Raw genomic sequence first — 20,458 nt, forward strand, 5'->3', positions numbered from 1 at the left:
ATACAGCAGAGAAAGCTATAAAAGGAACAGAAATGACAAATGTAAAACAATTCAAACGAGAAAACTAACGGTATGATTTAAGTACAACACAATAAACGAAAAACAAATATGATATACAGCATCAAACGACAACCACTGAATTACAAGTTCCTGACTTGAGACAGGCACATACAGAATGTTGCGGGATTAAAATATCTGCTGGCGCAAAACCCTCCCCCTAACCTGGGACAGTGGTGTAACAGTACGACGTACGAACAAAGTATAAAAATCAGTTGAAAATAGTTAAACTCATCAGATCGATACAAAGCACAAAGCAAACATGAAGCGTTTATTTCTTGAAAAAAATTGATACTTCTAATGTCTCAAAAAAAATCATCAAAATAATCGTTGTGAAAGTAAATTGTTTGAAGCTGGATAGACAATTACAAGATTTACTTGATTTGGATTTAAAATACGTTGTTGTGAGGATATATAACCTTAAGATTGTGTAAATATATTGGGTTTATATTAATATTTTAAAAATGGAAACTACAAAGATACTACCTTCTGACCTGTTTAGTTTTGCATCTGCACACGCAAAAACATTTTCAACTTTTTAAAATTCATTTTCAATTTTATACCAGTTATCAATCGTAGTTTATCAGTCGACAAGTTTTAATTGAAACTTGAATTAAAAAAAGGTACAAATATTAAAAAAACACCCCGTATCAAACAGATTTCAGTGCGCATGACAAGTTAGGTGAATAATCTTTAAGAGGTACGCACAATAACCAAACATTTAAACACTGTTATCTCCTTTCAAAATTTATGAAATGCATTTTAAATGCATTGATCTTTTGGATTGAAGCTGTCTTAATTTTCTTCTCTTCTAATTTTTTTTTGCCTGATTATTAAAGCATTTTTACTTAAATGATAATAATTCTATTTCGAATTACGTCAAATTATGGATGCTTTCCTAGGGGATTTATAAAATGTATCAAGGATTTGTATAGTGACTATACAAATCCTTGAATGGATGGAGAAATAGTGATCTTTATTTAATCATTTTAATCGAAAAATAATAGTAATATTAATAACAAATGTCATTTGAAAATCAACCCCTTTAATAAATCAAAATTGATCATTTTCATACCTCTCCAGACAAATCTAGAACAAGTTCCAAAGAAATACAACGCTGGATAATTCTGTCGATACTTTCATAAATGCTAAATAAATCTTTTAGCTTGATCGGTATTACTCCATATTGAAATGTTTGTTAACACAGTGGATCTAGCACTAAGTATGATGTCATTCAAGGAATATTTAGGACTTAAGTGTCACGTGATATACCTACCTGAATAATTGGACATGGACATTATTACACTGACTTGGGCTTCTTTTGTCTAGATTTTATAATTCTCCTTTAAAAAACTGTTTAAACTAATTTTGGCATATGGCAAAATGTTAAGTACTTTACTAATTTGCAAAGCGTCCATATTACTTTATCGTGACACAGCCATTTCAATACGATTATGCATGACCTAAAATAAATATGCAAATATGCCAATTCTAATTTGCATCAACAATTTGTCCGCATATCGGTGAATTGTATATGCTATTTTCTTTCTGCTCGTGTACAAATAAACACTGTCTGTTTTGAAAATCGGAAGCGTAACCATAGTTTAATTGCTATATGAAATAACGAAAATTATCAAAAATAGCAAGATTCAAAACAGAAATAAATATACAAAAAAGATATTTTTCGTGATTTGTCCGCATTTAGGGATTCACATTGCAGGCTGAATTAAAGTTTTGTCTCACCTGTTTTTTTCCAGTTTTCGGCCAAATCCTTTAAAACAATGATTGATTCCTTCTCATTCCGTAAATAGTCAAATTTTGAGCATATTTTCTTTAAATTACACAACATATTATTTTGTAAAAATCCGCATAGGAAGTTTTTGAAGACACGTTATTTCTAGACCCAAAATTAAAAAGACTTGATTATTTGCATATTTGATCTAATTTATATTTTTCAATCTACAACTTAGGGAAGTAATTTAATCAAAGAGCTGACGTCACGTGGTGCAAATCCCACGAATAAAGTATCTAGTTTTTTTCATATGGCGCGACCGTTCTTATTGTAGGTTTGAAGTAGGTAAAGTTGAAATATCTGGCTTTTTTGTTCTACCCTTTAATTTATATTTTACTTAACTTGCACTTTACTAAGAAGGTGTGTGCTATATACGGTATGTACTATCAACTACAAAAACTGTTTTATCAGAGTCTTTGTCAATATGCTATCAACTACAAAAATGTTTTTGTTGGCGTCTTTGTCAAATTTACTAATAAGTACAATACCTCTCTCGTTGGCGTCATTGTTAGCTTTATTTGTATGTTTATTTGAATTTTGTAGTCAGTTGTTGTGTATGTTTACACATTTTGGCTGCTGGATCCAAATATTGTCATATTTACCTATAATGTCTGTTTGGGTTGTTCACCCAATTGTTTCAATTTAACGGAACTATAAATCAGCTGTCATACAAGTGGGAGGTTTAGCTAGCTGTAAACCAGGTTTAATTCACCATTTTCTTCGAAAAATGCCTGTTCCAAGTGAGAAATATGACAGTTGTTTTTCACTCGTCTCGTTGGTTGATACCGTTTGATTTTTTCAGATATTTTTTACTTCCCTTTTTTGAATTTACCTCGGTGTTCGGTATATTTGTTATACTTTTTTTGCTTTTAAGGTCCATTTTGTTATATACCTCTTCACGTGTTCTGATAATTCAACATGCTTCTCAGTTAATTTAAAAAACAAATTTGATCGTCCCTGGTGAAGGTTAATCACGAATAGCGTTACGAATGGAAACAAATAAAGTATTATTTTCATTTGCAATAACTGAGTCAATATCGCTTCTGGAGGACTGCCATGGCCAGTTCATGAGGGCATCATCAGTAGTCAGTGCTCTAAAATTCATATTATTAATTTTTAGAATGTTGGTTTGTTTACGTGCCGTGGAACATAGCATGCATGTTCAGGGCAAGAAACTTTTATAAAATTCTGTGTTTTTAAAAGTATACAATAATAAGAAACTCAGGTTCCAACTCCACAAGGCAAAGTTGGTCTTAGCTGGATAAGAGTATTCTGTATAGTTTCCTTTCGATCATTTAACTTCCCATAAGTATTGTATTTATCTTTATCTTTAATCTTTTTTGGTTTAAGCGTTCCAAATGAAAGTAAATCAGGATTTTTTTTTCAGTTTACGTATAAAGATAACAGTGACATTCAAAATTTCTTAATTTATCAGAAATGGCAAATTTAGGAATGTCGTCTATAAAATTTATGTCGTCTTTAATTTCGAATTTAGAGCTCAACTTCAAGCCATCAAGATATCAATAGAAATTTATATAGGTAAAAGCTTTATAGCAACATTGTATGGTCAGACGTTTTGTGATTGACTTATTCTGCTTAAACATTGTACCTTTTTAAGGAGAAGAAAACCACAATTTTTGTTATTGTAATTAGTATATACGACTGATTCATAAAGTAATAAAACATCGTAATTCATTAGAAGAATGCGAGAAGGCTTAAATTGGTATTTGAAAACAGATCTTTTTGAATATATCGCCGACAAATTAGTTGCAATATATTCATAAATGTAACGCCATTCCGTCATTTCCGGTTCAGTTCAGAGTCAGTTTTTATATAAACAGTACTCGCCTATTTAACAAGTCAATTATAAAGCATTAAAAAATCTTCAAAGATACCAGGCTTAAACGAGTTTTCAAGAGGTAAAATGGAAATACTTGGTTTTGACAGCTACGAAAATCTTATTATAATGCCAAGGAAACATGAAAATCGGAATAGAAGGTTGGATGTAGAACGATGCAATTTTAAAGCTCTTCATTACAGAAGACTTCCACAAAACATCAAAAACCACAAAACAACTAGAAAATTTAAAATCCCGTGTGTACAATTATCTTTACGATATGTATTAAAAAATAACGCTTACATGATCTTACATAAACAATTGCTTGCTTTTAAAATCCGATTTATTTTGGTTTTCTTTCTATGTTGATCGAAAATTTCGCCTTTTTGACCTTTCAAGACTCAGCTGATCCTCATAACATATGATAGATGGGGTGTGTTTCAACAGTTTTATTTAAATCTCGTTTACAATTTTTTTTTGTCGTATATGTTTAACATTTGCTAAAGATAAAGTTTAATCTTGTATCCATTAAAATGGGGAAAATAGGGACCCTTAAGCGTCATTTCTGTATTTTTGTGATTACAACAGGTTCATATTGTGTCATCACGTGTTCCAATAGGATGCTTAGCACAGTAAACCCCCAACAAAGTTTAGTGATTACTTTTAACACGGCAAAATTGTAGCCAAAAAATTTATTCAAAAAAAAGAATAAAATTAATACCAAACCCGCATCAATAATTTCATATTTCAAAATTGCAGGGAATTCGCCCAGATATGAATACCTATGACATCATTGCAATCATTCATACAGGAAGTATTCGAGAACATAGAGGGCCGGCTTTCTTCTCATGGCACAGAATTTATTTATTGTTGTAAGTTCAAGTGAATATCATTTAGCGTATAATTGTTTTCTTACTTATATGTCATGGCTTTTGATCTAGAGTAAAACATGATATTGTGCTATGTATTTCTATGATAAGAAAAACATTCCACAGGGGCAAAACATTTATTAAATCAATGCAATATTTATGTATATATTTAAGTATTTAAGAATTCGATGAAGTATAAACAGCTGACGAGCTTAATCACCAAAACGAACCTCACAAGCGTTTGAAGCTAAGTTCGACAAGTTTTACCTGTAATCTTCCAAAATCTCTGCAAACACGATAACTGAACTCATAATGAACCATTATAATTTTATCCATTCTTTACAATCTGATTCAGTAAATAAAAGTCTATATATGAACTTTCTTTTTTATACGTTTTATTACTATATATATGATTAAGCTCTTTTAACAAACAAAGAACTAATAGTTTTATCACATTTCAAAAAGGGACTGACATTGATGAAGGTCATTTGTTGAGCCAAAATATCTGTCAATACGATTTCATTTCATCTGGCCCGAGAACACAGTTATTTCGTAGTGCATTTCATTTAGACAATAAATTAAAATTAAAAAAATCGCACCTGCTCTATCTGAAATAGATTTTTACAATGTAGTGTACTACTTTTGGGACAAATAATATCAAAATTATGGAAAAGTCTACCAGCTCAATTCTATGTTAAGGGTGTCTATAATACAGTTTGACAGCTTGCGGCATACTAATTTTTGACCTTTTTTAACTGGACCAAATCACTACTTTACATAAAAATTCATCACCCAAATTTTTGTAAACATGTAATTTCATCCCCCTACTTAATATTTCATGCATAAAATATAAAGAAATAAATTTGGAAAGTGTATGAAAAAAATTTGCAAGTTATACACTGTCCACACTAGGGACTATATTCGTAGACAACGAAAATCAAAGGACGATAACTGTGTCCTCGGACCATCTGATTCGTATATATATATTTTTTTTTTTATCTTTTATCAATATTGTTGCACAAATTTTAAGACTTGTATTTATATATTTATAATATTTTGTAACACTTAACCTAGCACCACATTATCTTGCCAAGTTTACTTATCTTTTTTTATTTTGATAATTCATTCTTTAGAATTTTAACTAGTAAAACGCTACACGGAACACAATTTGATCTTGTTTGGAATACTTTTATTATCATTTGTTTACTGACAACAGATTCACAATTCATTAAATGTAAATTCTCTTTCGCCATGGTCGTCTGAATGTAAAGCATTTCGTTTAAACTAAAATCCTGATAAAATAAGGAGATAAGGTATGATTGCCAATGAGACAACTATCCACCAAAGTTAAAATAAAGTCGATGTTAGCAATTATAGGCAACCGTACGGCCTTCAACAATGAGAAAAACCAATACCATATAGTCGGCTATAAAAGGCCTTGACATGAAAAATATGAAACATTTCAATTGAGAAAACTAACGGCCTAATTTATAACAAAACAACTAACGAAAAATAACTATGACAGACATGAACCAACGACAACCACTGAACTACAGGCTTTTGACTTGGGACAGGCACATAAAGAATGTGGCGGGTTTAAACATGTTTGTGAGCGCTCAACCCCCCTAACCTGGGACATTGGTGTAATAGCACAACATACGAACAAACTATAAAAATCAGTTGAAAAAGGCTCAACGCATCAGATCGACACAAACCCGAAAAACATCAAACATAAACACAGACCGGACGTGACAGGGTATTTATCCATCCCTCATCCCTAATAACAAAAAAGACACTAAGTACAGATCTGAGAGTACTCGCAGTTGATGACAGCTAGTTCAAAGCCAATAACAACTAATAAAAAAATCATGTATCTAAGACTAAAATATCATTCAGTACACATCACATCCAAAGGATTTAATGTAAAGACGTCGTTATCAGGCAGAGAAAAACATGACCTTGTGCAATGCCAAAATAAAGGCATCGACAGATTGTAGTACCGTTAAAGTGCATATGTGTATATTAAAACTATTTAGTATGATTTTAATTTACTTATAACAAAATCAGTATATATACCAATAAAAATAATATTCAAAGATCAAATTACAGTGTTGAATAGGTAACCTTTTAGAATAAGTCTATTTAAATCATTGACAAGTTTACCCGGATCAAATAGATATTTCCGGGCTCGGTAAACAACATCACTGTAAAATTTAGGATGTCCTTTTCCGTCTCAAATACCTTTTTACAGGTACAGCCAAACGTTTAAACCAAATCTTTGTATCTATGGAAGAATTTAGTAAATGTTTTAAGTAATTTGTGGTAACGAAATCCATGACTTAATAATTTACCAGTAAAACATAGATTACGCTAATTGAAATCCAAAACGTCACTACAGACACGGACATAACGAACGAATTGGGATATATAAACACCGGAAGATGGTGCCAGAGGAATATCACCGTCCAAAAAAGGAAAATTAACAATAGGGAATGAAAAATCATCCCTTTTGTCGTAAAATTTTGTGTAGAGTTTTTGGTGTAAAACTGAAATATCTAAATCTAGAAAAGGACACTTTTTGCTGTTAATATTTAATTTTTTTGAAGTAAGTTGCTGTGGGTAAATTTTGGCAGTATATTTAGAGAATTCTTGATTATTTAACGAAATAATATCATCAAGATAACGGTTATTGTTGTTGAATTTATCAATTAAATGGAATTTAGACGGGTCTTTACTGAGTTTGGCCATAAACTGTGATTCATAACAGTACAGGAACAAGTCTGATATTAAAGGGGCATAATTGGTGCCCATATGAATACCTACAATCTGTCGATAAACTTTATTTCCGAAACGAACATAAATGTTGTCAAGGAGAAAATGTATGGAGGTAATCATCTCATCACACCTCCAGTAAGTATATCTAGCATATTTACCTTTCTCGTAACTAATTAAATGGGAAAACTTTTGTTTGATAAGATTATGTGGAAGTGTAGCGTAAAGACTAGAAAAGTCAAAACTGTCAACCGAATCAACAGGACCATCAAAAGCACGTAATTTCTCTAAAACATCCAAAGAATTTTCTACAATCCAAAATGGTTAATTCCACTATTTTCATATGTTTTGTTACAAAAATTAATAGATCAGTTCTTTGATAGTAGTTATGGAACTCGTTAAAAGTTCTGAAATTCTAGTAGTAGAACACTTACTAGAGGCCGCGATAAAACGATATTTTACGGGTTTTTTGGTGTAGTTTAGGTCATTAATACATAGCGGTGACCTTCAAATGAAGAGGCCTTAAGCTTAGCTGTGGTTGTGACATGATTATTCACTATATGACTCTCTGTGCAGCGTACGGGCTTGAAAGTTGTTGAATGTATAATTTCATTCTTAAGGACTTACGTGTAGTATTTACGTCATACCACCAACACATTGTTGACTGCTTTGTCGGCCGGTACGAAAATAAAACGCTTTGCGAGAACTTGAATTGTGCATTTAATCCTATAATTATTGGGCGTATTACTTATTTTTTTATTGATTTCTAAATTATTTTCGAAATGTGATATTTGATATGTGAATATCAACACTATTCAGACATTTATTCAAGTAGGAATCAAATGACTTTTTTACAGATTTCTCCCGTTTACGCCATTTTTTTTAATATGATGAAAGAACAACCTTACGACACTCTTCCCAAATTATTTTCGACGGTGGACGAAATTTTTCAGAAAGTTTATAACCTCTCGGCCTTGGACGATATTGAGGTCTCTTGTAACTACATGGCTTTAGTGAAGATAAGTCAAAAATCTAAATAAAGATAGCACTAACTTCTTGTTGTAGCAACCAACATTTACAAACATAATAAAAATTAAAATAACAAAAATACCGAACTCCAAGGACATTTTATAAAATGGCAAAATCAAAAGCTCAAACACATCAACCAAATGGAAAACAACTGTCATATTCCTGACTTGGTAAAGACATTTTCTTATGCAGAAAATGGTGGATTAAAACTGGTTTTATAGCTGACTAGACCTCTCGCTTGTATGACAGTCGCAAAGAATTGACAAAAATGTGTGAGCAAAACAAACAGACATAATAATAATTCCATTCTCAATTTTATAATAGGTAAACATTTAAAAAAAATGTCAAAAACAATCCAATATACAACTTTAGAACAATATTCAAATTGACATTTTATTCAATAATTCATCCAATACATTTAGCTGATCAAAAATCAATTTATCTATGATCCATATATAAATATATAACAATGAACGGCAAACTGTCTGTTGTAGTTATTGTGCGCACCTATACCATACGTTTTTTATATGGTATAACGAAACCACACCCTTCAAACCTCCAAATGATTGCACGTGCATATGTAACCTCTATATTTAAACCCAATATAAATAGAACCCTTTATACAGTTTTGGTCATAAACAATAGAACTATTTTAGAGGGAAAATCCTAAGACTCAACGAAAAAAATATTAATTTTTAAAAGGTGGAACACAACGAACTAAATTGTTAAAAAATACAGATACTAAACTTCTATCAGTTGTGTGCTATTAAGACTGAATACTCTTATATTAAAAGTAAGAAATATAAAAAAAATTCTACAAATATCCAAATTTCTTATTTTATCGAGTTAGTAAAATGTATTCATAAATTGCATTAAACGGCAGTTTCATCCAATATTATTTTTTTTGTGGTTTTATATGTTTTGCAAGCTTTAATCAATCTTTTTCATTTACTAATATTAACTGCTAATATGAGTTACTCAGTGTGCTAGTGACCTAATACGATATATAAGGGGTCAGTAAATTTCATATTGGGTGAGAGCGAAGTCCGTATATATCGTATTCGATCACTAGATCACAGTGCAACGAATTTATCTTACCGAATATCTTAACATGTGGAATTCAGACTAGTGGTCTATTAAAGTGATCGAGTCTTCAATATCAAAAACCAACTTCCATTGGTCTATACAAAAACAAATACAAACAAGAAGAATTTGTTTACCTTTAATATGTTTTCTGCATTTATTTTCAATCGTTTATCATCAATTTCTTCATCTCTTGTCTGGGCGAATAGGTTCAAATTTTCTTCAACGTCATGTTGTTTTTATAAAGGGACGTAACACTGCTACTAACTGTGTATTAAAATAAAACACGCCCATTAACCCAATATAAAATATACAGGGTTTCTACGTGTTCGCTTTTAACCAGTGGTGTGTTAAACTTGATGTTATAGAATACGTGATATCACTAAATTTATCCTTACCCTAGTTTCAAAATATAATCTTTTAGTTCAATATCTTTTTCTCTTTTTCCTCCTGTGTTAAAAAAATAATACTGGTGTACTGTTTACTCCCGATTCCAAAATTATCATTTTTAATTGCACCAATGGTGTGTGATCCCCATTTTGGGAAAAAAGAGTTCTATTTACAAATCAATAGGAAAATCAATGAATGATGCTTATACCTGTACAAAAGACTGAAAATGTCATTCCTTATCTGTCGGATTGCAGCAATATATAGAGGATTTTAAAAACACATCATTGTTGCGTTCTTATCTAAAGAAAATAAATTTAACGATTAGGTATAATTTATATCCCAATGATAAAGTAATTAAAAGTTAGAATTTCCAAAAAAGAATTATTTGCTATAGTGGTTACATCATTTCTTTTACACGAGTACATGTCTTGAATTTTATTTTACGGTATTGTAAATATAATTTTATTATTCGACACAATATTTGGACTGCTTGTAACATTTTTTTTTTAGATATGAAGCTGCATTGCAATCTGTTTTTGGTCCAGATGTAACTGTTCCATATTGGGACTCCTCGTTAGATGAAGCCATGGAAAATCGACAAGCAAGGACAATTCTGTTTTCAAACAAATATTTTGGGACACCTTTTGGCGAGGTAACCGAAGGTTTGTTTGCAAACTTACCTGGGGTTAAGATAAGACGTAATATTGGTGCGACTGCAGCACTCATTCCTAAGAATGCAATCGCGGATGTTCTAACAAGAACAAGTCATAGTCAGATTGTACGAAGGGATCAACGCAGGTATTATTGGGAAGGCTATCACGACAGTGTACACCGTTGGGTAGATGGAACCATGGCAAGCGGGACCTTGGCTGCATTCGATCCAATATTCTGGTGTCATCATGCATTTGTTGACTACGTCTGGGAATTATTTAGAGAACGTATTTCAAATGCCCCTGGTGATTATCCATTAGGTTTTGATGAGCATCCTCCAGAGGGTCAAATGAGATTTAACAGTTACAGAAACCAACCAAATCCACCGATTACAAATAGAGAAGGTTACAGTAATGAATATGCACGTCTTCGACGATATGCTCCCGCGCCATCATGTCAAAACCTGTGTTCAAATAGTCAAGATCTATATTGTAACGGAATGAGAGATATATGTGTATCTCTAGAGAGAGTAACTGGAGAAACATTTGCACAAGATGTGGTCGCCTTCCCTGCTTCTGGTGTGCCTCAAGGCCCAGATATTACAACCTTACAAGGTATACAACAATCAATATTACAAGATATGCCGGCTGGTACTCCTCTTAACTTGTTTGAGGTAGATGAGATAGATCCTAACACTCGTGGCCTTTCTGTTTTTGACGTTTAAATAAACTGTTGTATTAATACTTAACAACACAGGCATATGCTTGATTTACCTTGTCGCGTTATTTTTTGTTCAATATGCCTATTGTTATCCTACTTAAAAGGAAGTGTTATTTATCTCAACAAAATTAGGTAAACATGGTTCGTTAACTGAAATCAGTTTTTCTGTTCCGTTAGTGTTGGGCAAAACTCCTCTTTCCTTAGTTAGTCGAGTTGATTTCCCAATCGAGGATTTCGCCCTGTTAACATGTCAATGTGTAATTGTATTCATTCTTTATTTCAATCAAATATTTTTGGTCACTGCTTGGTCATGTTCCCTCAGAGTTTTTTGCAAACTTACCCGGACGAAGTATCAGGTGCGAAATCACAATTGACTGTGACTTCTTCTAGATAACACGGCTGCAATTGCATTTTTTGGCAGTAATGCAGTTGCATTAACTGCGGATGGCAGCCGTGCGTTTGAGGATTTTCGTGCTTTGGGTGTGGGTCCAAACCCATTGATTTTGTTTCTGAAATGGTAGTCACAACAGTAAGAACCTTACAGAATATCCAACAAGAATTATACAAGATATTCCGGCTGGTTCTCCTCTTAATTTGTTTAATGCCATCAAATCAATCAAAACACTCGTCCTTTATTCTGTTTTTGTCGCTGTGCTTTTACTTTACACAGCATTTGAAACATCAGGCACATGCTCAGATGCTTATATCAAATTACTGCATCTTTTTAAAAATGCCGATTGCTACTGACTTTCAAGGTAGTATGAATTACGTTAAAGAAATAAGGTAACGGTTTCAGTAAAAATGAAAGAGCCCTCTATTTTATAAGTGGTGGACTCATTTCCAAAGAAAATGGTGGCTTAAACCTGGTTGTATAGCTATCTAACAGTCAACTTGTATGACAGTTGTTTATATTTTCTTTTTTTCTTTGACAAAATTGTTATTGTTTATTGTTGTTGATGTTTGACTTCTGTTCATCATTTATAGTCTTATTTCATCAATTTTGGTACCTCGTGGACATTTGTTCTATGTGAAGATCTTTTTATTATTTTCTTCAGGTCAGGAGTATATGTCAACTTTGGTTAGTTGTTTTGGTTTAATTTTATTTCATTTGAATTCTTCATGGTGTCCAGGTTTTTTTTTTAAAGTTGGGTTAAATCCAGTTTATATTATTAGACGTGCTTTCATATTCAGGTTATTTGTTGGATTTATCCCAGTTTAATCTTATGTAGGAACATGGTGGTTTAGAACATTAAAGAGTAAAATAACAAAAATACTGAACTCCAAAGAAAATACAAAACGGAAAGTCCCTTTACAAATGGCAAAATCAAAAGCTGAAACACATCAAACGAATGGAAAACAACTGTCATATTCCTGACTTGGTACAGACATTTCCTTATGTAGGAAATGGTGGATTAAACCTGGTCTTATAGCTATCTAGACCTCTCAATTGTAAGACAGTCGCAAAAATTCCATCATATTAACAACTATGCGTGAGTAAAACAAACAGACATATTAGGTAAAAATGTCAAAAATTTGGGTACAGCAGTTAACATTGTGTTATAATCGTAATCATTATAAAAACAAACAACTAAAGTTTTCATGTGTAAGTCAAAGTCATTTTTGGGAGAAAGAATTTTAGTTTAATATTACACAAAGTGTAGTGTTGCCTGATGAATCGTTTGTTCTGATGTTTTAACTCAACAGTAGTTTACCGATATTCAAATCTCATAAATTGATTAAGAAGACAAACGGGGTAACAGACAACAACTAAGGAAAGGGCATGAACTCCAAAAGAAGCGAGCGATTCGTTCTTAGTAATAACACTTAAGTTAATCGCATTGACAACAAATTATCAGTTCGAATTATCTTAAAAGTAGAAGTGGTACTGTTGATGTTGTTTGACCACTTTAAATTCAGAGAGCCCATTTGGATCCAATTTGTTTGTTCTTTTAGCCTCTCATTGAATATATCAAAATTAAAATATTGAAATAAATAGTGTAACACTGAAATGACAATGTGATGATAACCTTAAAACAATCCTTGAAACGATTTTTCTATTTCATATTGTTGGACATGTTGCAGTTTGGAAGCAATTTCTTGATTACTTTACTAATCCTTAAAGTATAAAACAAATGATTTTTGATGCTAGTTATTTTCTTTAGTGCTACTTAAACAAAAGAGTCAATGTATTACATTCGATATACATGTCAAATGATATGAGGTAAACGCCGATGAGACAACAAAACAACAACGTAACGAATCTAGAGAGGACAACTGACGCAATTACTATACCAAAATTCATTCTTCACATCATCAAATATGCATTGACAAAGTATTAGTTATATCACTTATCTAGATAAAAATGAAAAGATATGGTACGATTGCTAATGAGACAACTATCGACTAAAGATCAAGCCAATGACAAGAATTTACATGTAGTAAATAAATAACCGTAAATGTTTTAACAACGTGCAAACTATTAATACAAATAAAAATAACGCAACGGAATGATAAAATGTGAAACAATTCAAAACTGAAACCAAATGTCTGATTTGTGCCAAAACAGTACATGTAGAACAATTATGTTCTTCTCATATATTTTATGATGGTATAATACTAAACCCCTAACAAGAGGGATTGTGCCTGATATTCATATGATGAAGACATAATCTTCTAATCAGTTTAATTGAGGTCTGAAGCTGGCATGTCAGTAACTACTAGTAGTCTGTTGTTATTTATGTATTATTGTCATTTTGTTTATTTTCTTTTGTTTCCTATTCTGACATCGGACTCGGACTTCTCTTTAACTGAGTTTTACTGTGCGTACTGTTGCACGTTTGTTTTTTCTACATTGGCGTGAGGTATAGGGGGAGGGTTGAGATCTCAAAAAACATGTTTAACCCCGCCGCAATTTTGCGCCTGTCTCAAGTCAGGAGCCTCTGGCCTTTGTTAGTCTTGAATCATTTTTAATTTTAGTTTCTTGTGTATAACTTGGAGTTTAGTATGACGTCCATTATCACTGAACTAGTATACATATTTGTTTTGGGGTCAGCTGAAGGACGCCTTTGGGTGTGGGAGTTTCTCGCTGCATTGAAGAACCATTGGTGGCCTTCGGCTGTTGTCTGCTCTATGGTCGGGTTGTTGTTTCTTTGACACATTCCCCATTTCCATTCTCACTTTTATGACTGACAGCAACCAAATATCTGCTGATCGTAAATGTTCTTGTCTTTGGAATGAAGCATAAATAATGTAACATTTCTGTAAACGCTTAACCCTTCCAAATAAATTTTTCAATCCGTTTCAGAATATACCCCTTTGCATTCCAATTAACACCGGTAATAGAAACTTCCATTCCCACTGACTGTAACGACCAGAATATCATTTAGACATTTCCCATGCAAAAAGACGTGCTGTTTTCCATGCTTATCATGTCAAAAAGAGAGACGAAAGATACCAAAAAGACATTCAAACTTACAAGTCGAAAATAAACTGACAACGCCATGAAAAAAACGAAAAAATACCAAAAAGACAAACAAAAGTATACAAAACACAACATAGAAAACTAAAAGAGTGATATCAGATGCCCCCAAAAAAGGGTAAGCAGATCCCTGTTTCGCTAGTGACACCCGTGGTGTTGCTAATGCAAGTACAAACCCGGTGATAAGTCCTATTCGATAGGTTACCGTTACCTTTAACGATCGGATTGAATCCTTCAATGTATGGAAAGCAATTTTCGGCTACGTCATTGACAAACTACAAGTTTAAGACTTTATCAGCTAGATCTATACTATATTAGTGTATAACTAGTTATTGTTTTCTCAAAACAACCCAGCAGGAAATCAAAGTGGAATACAAGAGCCTTCAGATACAAACATTAGCATGATGTTGTCTTTCTGCCGATCATGGAAGTCTTTACATTTATCAGGAGAATAAACCAGATGAAAACGATCTTAATTTAATTTCGGGTCATAAGTCTCACCACTCCAATGATTGATTCGCCAAGAATCACATCTGAAGTCTTGGCTAAATCAGCGACCATCAGAGCCGATGAACAACATTCGATTCCCATTAAGCAACGAAATCTTTGAATTTTGCATTAAAAAGCCGGAGTTGCAACACACTCAATGCATGCAAAGATTGTTTGAGCGAACACAATAACACTTCACTATCAGCTATCGCCAGTGTCTAAGTCTAGATTGTCCAGTGACGACACAATTATGAGACACCCAGTTAACATTCGTAAATTCAACAGGTACAAGGTTAATTAAGGAATCCTACATTCGGAATTTATGGATGGTTAACATTTATGTTATAGTGAAATTATGACTTCGCTAAATAGTAAACTTTTAATTACCCTACACATGTTCAATATATACTTATTATACACATCTATACTGTGCTGAATGAAAACTAAACTTTTATAATGTTTATGCGTTCAACGATCTTTCTGTATTTTTCTTCACGAGGAACGCTCAAATATTTAAATAGCTTTGACCCCCGAATCTACCGAGGCAAGGGTTGGGAAGGCAAGTGGCTTTGTCAAGTTGGGTAGCTTCACAGAAGTTACCGATGTTTTGCAAATGCAATAGTATCATTTTTATTATATCAGGAGTTTGGTATAAACTATAACAGCTGTTTCAGTTTGTTTTTTTTTTTTTCTTTTTTTTTTTTTTAAACTTTGATAATTGATTCATTGGTCTAAAGCTGTTACAATAACCTTATTGCTACAGCTTTCACAAACAAGGTACCCTGATATATTAATATCTTTAAGAACAGGGTGTATTAAAGATAAGTTTTACTTTATAATTGTTAGCTAATTACAAATACAAATATATTATAATATAAACTTATATAATTGCAAATCATTTAAATTTGCATTTACGTATATTTTGTTCCGGATTTGACCTTTACTTTTCCATCCTTATACAATCTACCTGACACATATTTTACTCGTTTAGAAAAATCGTGCGTGTGTCCAGTGTGATCAAATAATCGTAACCTGACATGATTGAAGGATAATATAGTGCATGTGTTAATCTTATTGATTTTGGATTATAATCAAAAGGTTAGGTCTTATATATTTCTTGTTATCGAAATAGAATGTTTATTGTCTTTCATAATATTTCGTGAATTTTGTTTTATGATTTAAAGTTTTAAAATTTAAGTGTAATTTAAGATTTTTCTTAACGGACGCAGAGGTGTCAACTTTAAATTTGCACTTGTAGTATCTCATTTTATAGATACATTAGTTATTATTCTATACATTATGCTTCACAACTATATATGTATTTATATATATTTTTTTTAATCTAGCACATTTTACAGAAATTTTTGAAATTTGCGAATTAGATTACTTTTGCGTTCTTTCACATGTCTGTTTACTTCAAATAATTCAAATTCGTTTTTAAAGATAGTGTATATGTCGGCGGATTTTGTTCTTTGTTCTGATGTGTAAAATGATTTGTAAATTGAGAAACCTATCAAAGTTATAATAAGATTTATATCATTATAATGTCGGTCTCCGATTTTATATCCAAAGACTATATCTATTAGGGTTATTTTCTTACAAACGTTTATGTTTTTCATTTTTTCTGTTATTTTAATCCAAAAGTCTTTTACAAATCTACAGTCGTTAAAAAATGTTGATAATTATCTGTGCATTTACATAAAACACACTCTGGGGTATTTGATATTTTCAATTTGAAAAGATTTTCTTGGTTCGGTAATATATAGCTAAATAATTTCCATTTACAAACTTTAGTTTGTTTATGTATATTTCATTGTTTGTAAAGGATAAGGATTGTCTAATTTGTAATTGTTTTGCGTCTAATATTTTTTGCCATTTTATTATTCCAATGTTAGGAGTTATTTTGTTTTTTTTATAAAATATTGATAGACGGTTTTATTGTTTAGGTCTGATAAATTTATTTCTGTTTTATTCTTTCTAATTAATTTTTCGTTAATATTAACTCGGGTTTTAACAGAGTTATTTGTTTTTAGGATATCTGTCAAACTTCTTGGTATAGCTTTTTTTAGTATTGATAGTTCGGCTATCCAGTTGTGTTTTATTTCTAACTTTCGCAGTATTGTTTTTTCATCGATTTGACCGTTTTCGTCAATAAGTTCATTAATATAAGTTATGTTGCTTTTGATCCAGCTAAACATCAATGATGGTTTATTTTTTATTTTTATGTTTTTATTACCCCCTATAATTTCTTTGCGTATATCTCTAAAGTTAGTGGGCGATTTAGTTTGACCTCCACCTTTAAGTATCCAGCTCTTTACAATATCTAGATAAAATTCTGGTAATCTAGTTGTAAATTTAAGTGGTTTTAAATTATTAATTTCTAAATTCATTTTAAAGATAAGGACGTTTTCACCATATTTATCAAAAAGGAATCTTGGAATAATTGACCAATTTTTATGTTTTGACTCTATTAATCTTGATACCCATTTAATTTTAAGTGTGTTAAAGTAACTGTCGATATCAATCATATTGAGTCCTCCTTTGCTGTAATCTGATATAAGAGTTGATCGTTTTACTTTATCTTGTTTTCCGTCCCAAATGAAATTAAAAAAATTCTCTTTCTAAATTGCAAATATTTGTTTTATTTATGGCTGTCATACTTGCTAAACATGTGAATTGTGGAATTATAAGTGATTTGATTATTAAAATTTTACCGATGATAGTAAGATGTCTTTTTTCCCATGATTTCATAAGTTTTTTTACTTTTTCACGCTTGTTTCCCAATTTAGTTTTGCGCATTCTGTACCGAAATACAAGCCTAACACTTTAACGGGTTTATCTGTGAATTTTATATTATCTACTTTTTCTTTACAATTTTTCAGTTTTCCTATCCAAATGCCTTCCGTTTTATTTTTATTTAATTTAAGACCAGAAAATGTGCCAAATATTTCAATAACGTTTAATGCTGCTATAATTTCATTTTTTTATTTGAGAAACAAAGTGGTGTCATCTGCTAACTGGGAAATTTTCAAATTATGTTTTGAATGGTCAAGTTTTATTTCAATGCCTTTAATGTTATTATCATTTCTTAATTTACATGCCATGATTTCTACTGCGATCACGAAGATCATGGAAGAACAAGGACATCCCTGACGTACCCCCCTTTTTAGACTAATTGGTGCAGAAATCCATCCATTATTGAACACTGAGCTATTTATATCAGAATATAACGTCTTGATCCAGTTTATAAATGAACTATTACAGCCGAAATGTTCGAGAGTTTGGTACATAAAGGACCATTTTAAAGTATCAAATGCTTTTGAAAAATCTAGAAACAAAATTGCACCTTCAACATTAAATTTATCGGCGTAATCTATGATATCTTGTATTTGTCTGAGATTGAAACCAATATATCGTTTTTTTATATACCCTGTTTGGTCGTCGTTTATAATTAGATTTAGTACATTTTTTATTTTTTGAGCTAATGTGTATGATAATATTTTATAATCTGAATTTAATAAGGAAATTGGCCTATAATTTGAAAGATCTAGTGGATCATTCTTCTTGTATATTAGATTAAGAATACTTTGTCTTTGGGAAAATGGTAGCTTTTGCCTGTCATAGCTTGTATTAAAAATGTTAACAAGGATTGGACCTAATGATTGCCAAAACTTTTTATAAAAATTTGTCGTGATACCATCTTTACCTGGGCTTTTATTGGGTTTTAAATTATTAACTGCTAGTGTTAATTCTTCTATTGTAACATATCCGTCGCACGTTTGACTTTCATGTTTTGATAATTTATTTTTTATTTCAGTGCTGTTAATATATTCCCATGATTGGGCAATATCTTCGTTTTCTTTTGAATATAGATTTTCGTAAAATTTCTTTTCAATTTGAAGTATTTCGCTTTGATCTGTAACAATATTTCCTTGGTGATCTTTTAGTTTTATAATTTTTTTTTTGTTTGTTTATTTTTTTCCAGGCCTAAAAATATGCTGTATTTTTTTCGCCTTTTTCTACCCAGTCTTGTTTCGATCTTAATTGGGCGCATTTTGCTTTATATTCATAATGCTTTTCTAGCTGATTTTCAATTTGATTTATTTTTTGCAATACATCATTGTTTTCATTTTTTCTGATATTTTTCAGTTAAAATGGTTAAATTTTTTCCAATTGTTTTATTCAATTTTTTTTATTGTATGCTCTACTTTTGCAATAGTTTATGGTAAACAGTTTAATATCAAGTTTTATCGCATCCCAAAGAAGATGCAAATCCATAATTGTGTCTTGCATGATAGTCTTATATTTTGCAATTATTATTTCTATATCTTTACAATATTCATTTTCTTCTAGAATAGAATTGTTTAATTTCCAGTATTCCGGGCTTTTACTTTCGGCAGTTACGCTTTGTAATTTGAGAGATACGCCTTGGTGGTCTGTACTTTTTACTAATGCGGGTCTAATATCACTCGATTTTGTATTAAGTACAAAGTCTTCATTTATTAAAAAGTAATCAATTCGACTTGCTTGACTGAAATTTTGTCTTTTCCAGGTGAACTGAATTTTTTGGGGGTTTAAATATCGCCAAATATCAATAAGATTGTGCGTTTTAATTAAAGTTTTTAAACTATTCACTGGTTTTATATTTTTACGTTTATCGCTAGCGAGTTTTCTATCTAAGTTTGACAGTGCATCATTCATATCACCTCCTATTATGACAGTTCCAATTGCATAATTATTGATGAAATCAGACAAATTTTTATAGAACTTGTTTCTTTCAGTTTCTATGTTTGGTGCATAGATGTTAATGAGCGAATAAATTATATTTTCTATTTCTATGTTTAACATTAGTATTCTGCCGTCTTTGTCTTTGTTTTCATTGATTACTTTGCATTCTAGTCTATTATCAATTATAATAGCTACACCTTTACTTTGGGTTGTACCATGACTAAAATAGAAATGGTTACTAGTTTCAGTATATAATTTTTGTTCTAGATTTTCGTCAAAATGACTTTCTTGTATAAAAGTTATAAGACTTTTTTGATTTTTTATCCACTGATAAAATCTTGCTCTTTTCTCTTTATCTCTGAGTCCTTTGACGTTAAGCGTACAAATATGGATGTCTTTTATCATACTGAGTATTGTTTTGATTGTTCTTAAATTTTTTATTTACTTTATTTAAAGTACGCTTGACTGGCTTGTAATTATTTTTTTTGTTGATAGATTCGGAAGGTGTAATACGTGACAACCTGATGATAAAGGTGTTTAGAGTTGTCGAATTACTTATAATG

General features: G+C 31.4%; 1 protein-coding gene across 5 annotated transcripts in view; it reads left to right on the forward strand.

The window, feature by feature from the left end:
- Positions 1-11,248, forward strand: part of LOC127703090 (tyrosinase-like protein 1) — a 186,036-nt gene extending 174,788 nt beyond the window's left edge. For 3 of the 5 annotated variants that reach the window (XM_052207513.1, XM_052207508.1, XM_052207509.1), the window contains exons 3-4: positions 4,446-4,558; positions 10,340-11,248. In XM_052207513.1, coding sequence (XP_052063473.1) covers positions 4,446-4,558; positions 10,340-11,204 — 978 coding nt within the window. In that variant the 3' untranslated portion in view covers positions 11,205-11,248. The remainder of the gene's footprint in view (positions 1-4,445; positions 4,559-10,339) is intronic. The other 2 variants (XM_052207511.1, XM_052207507.1) reach the window with 1 other exon arrangement.
- Positions 11,249-20,458: the final 9,210 nt, after the last annotated feature.

This window comes from Mytilus californianus, unplaced genomic scaffold (genome assembly GCF_021869535.1).
Source record: "Mytilus californianus isolate M0D057914Y unplaced genomic scaffold, xbMytCali1.0.p SCAF_5, whole genome shotgun sequence".
NCBI classification, from domain to species: Eukaryota; Metazoa; Mollusca; class Bivalvia; order Mytilida; family Mytilidae; genus Mytilus; species Mytilus californianus.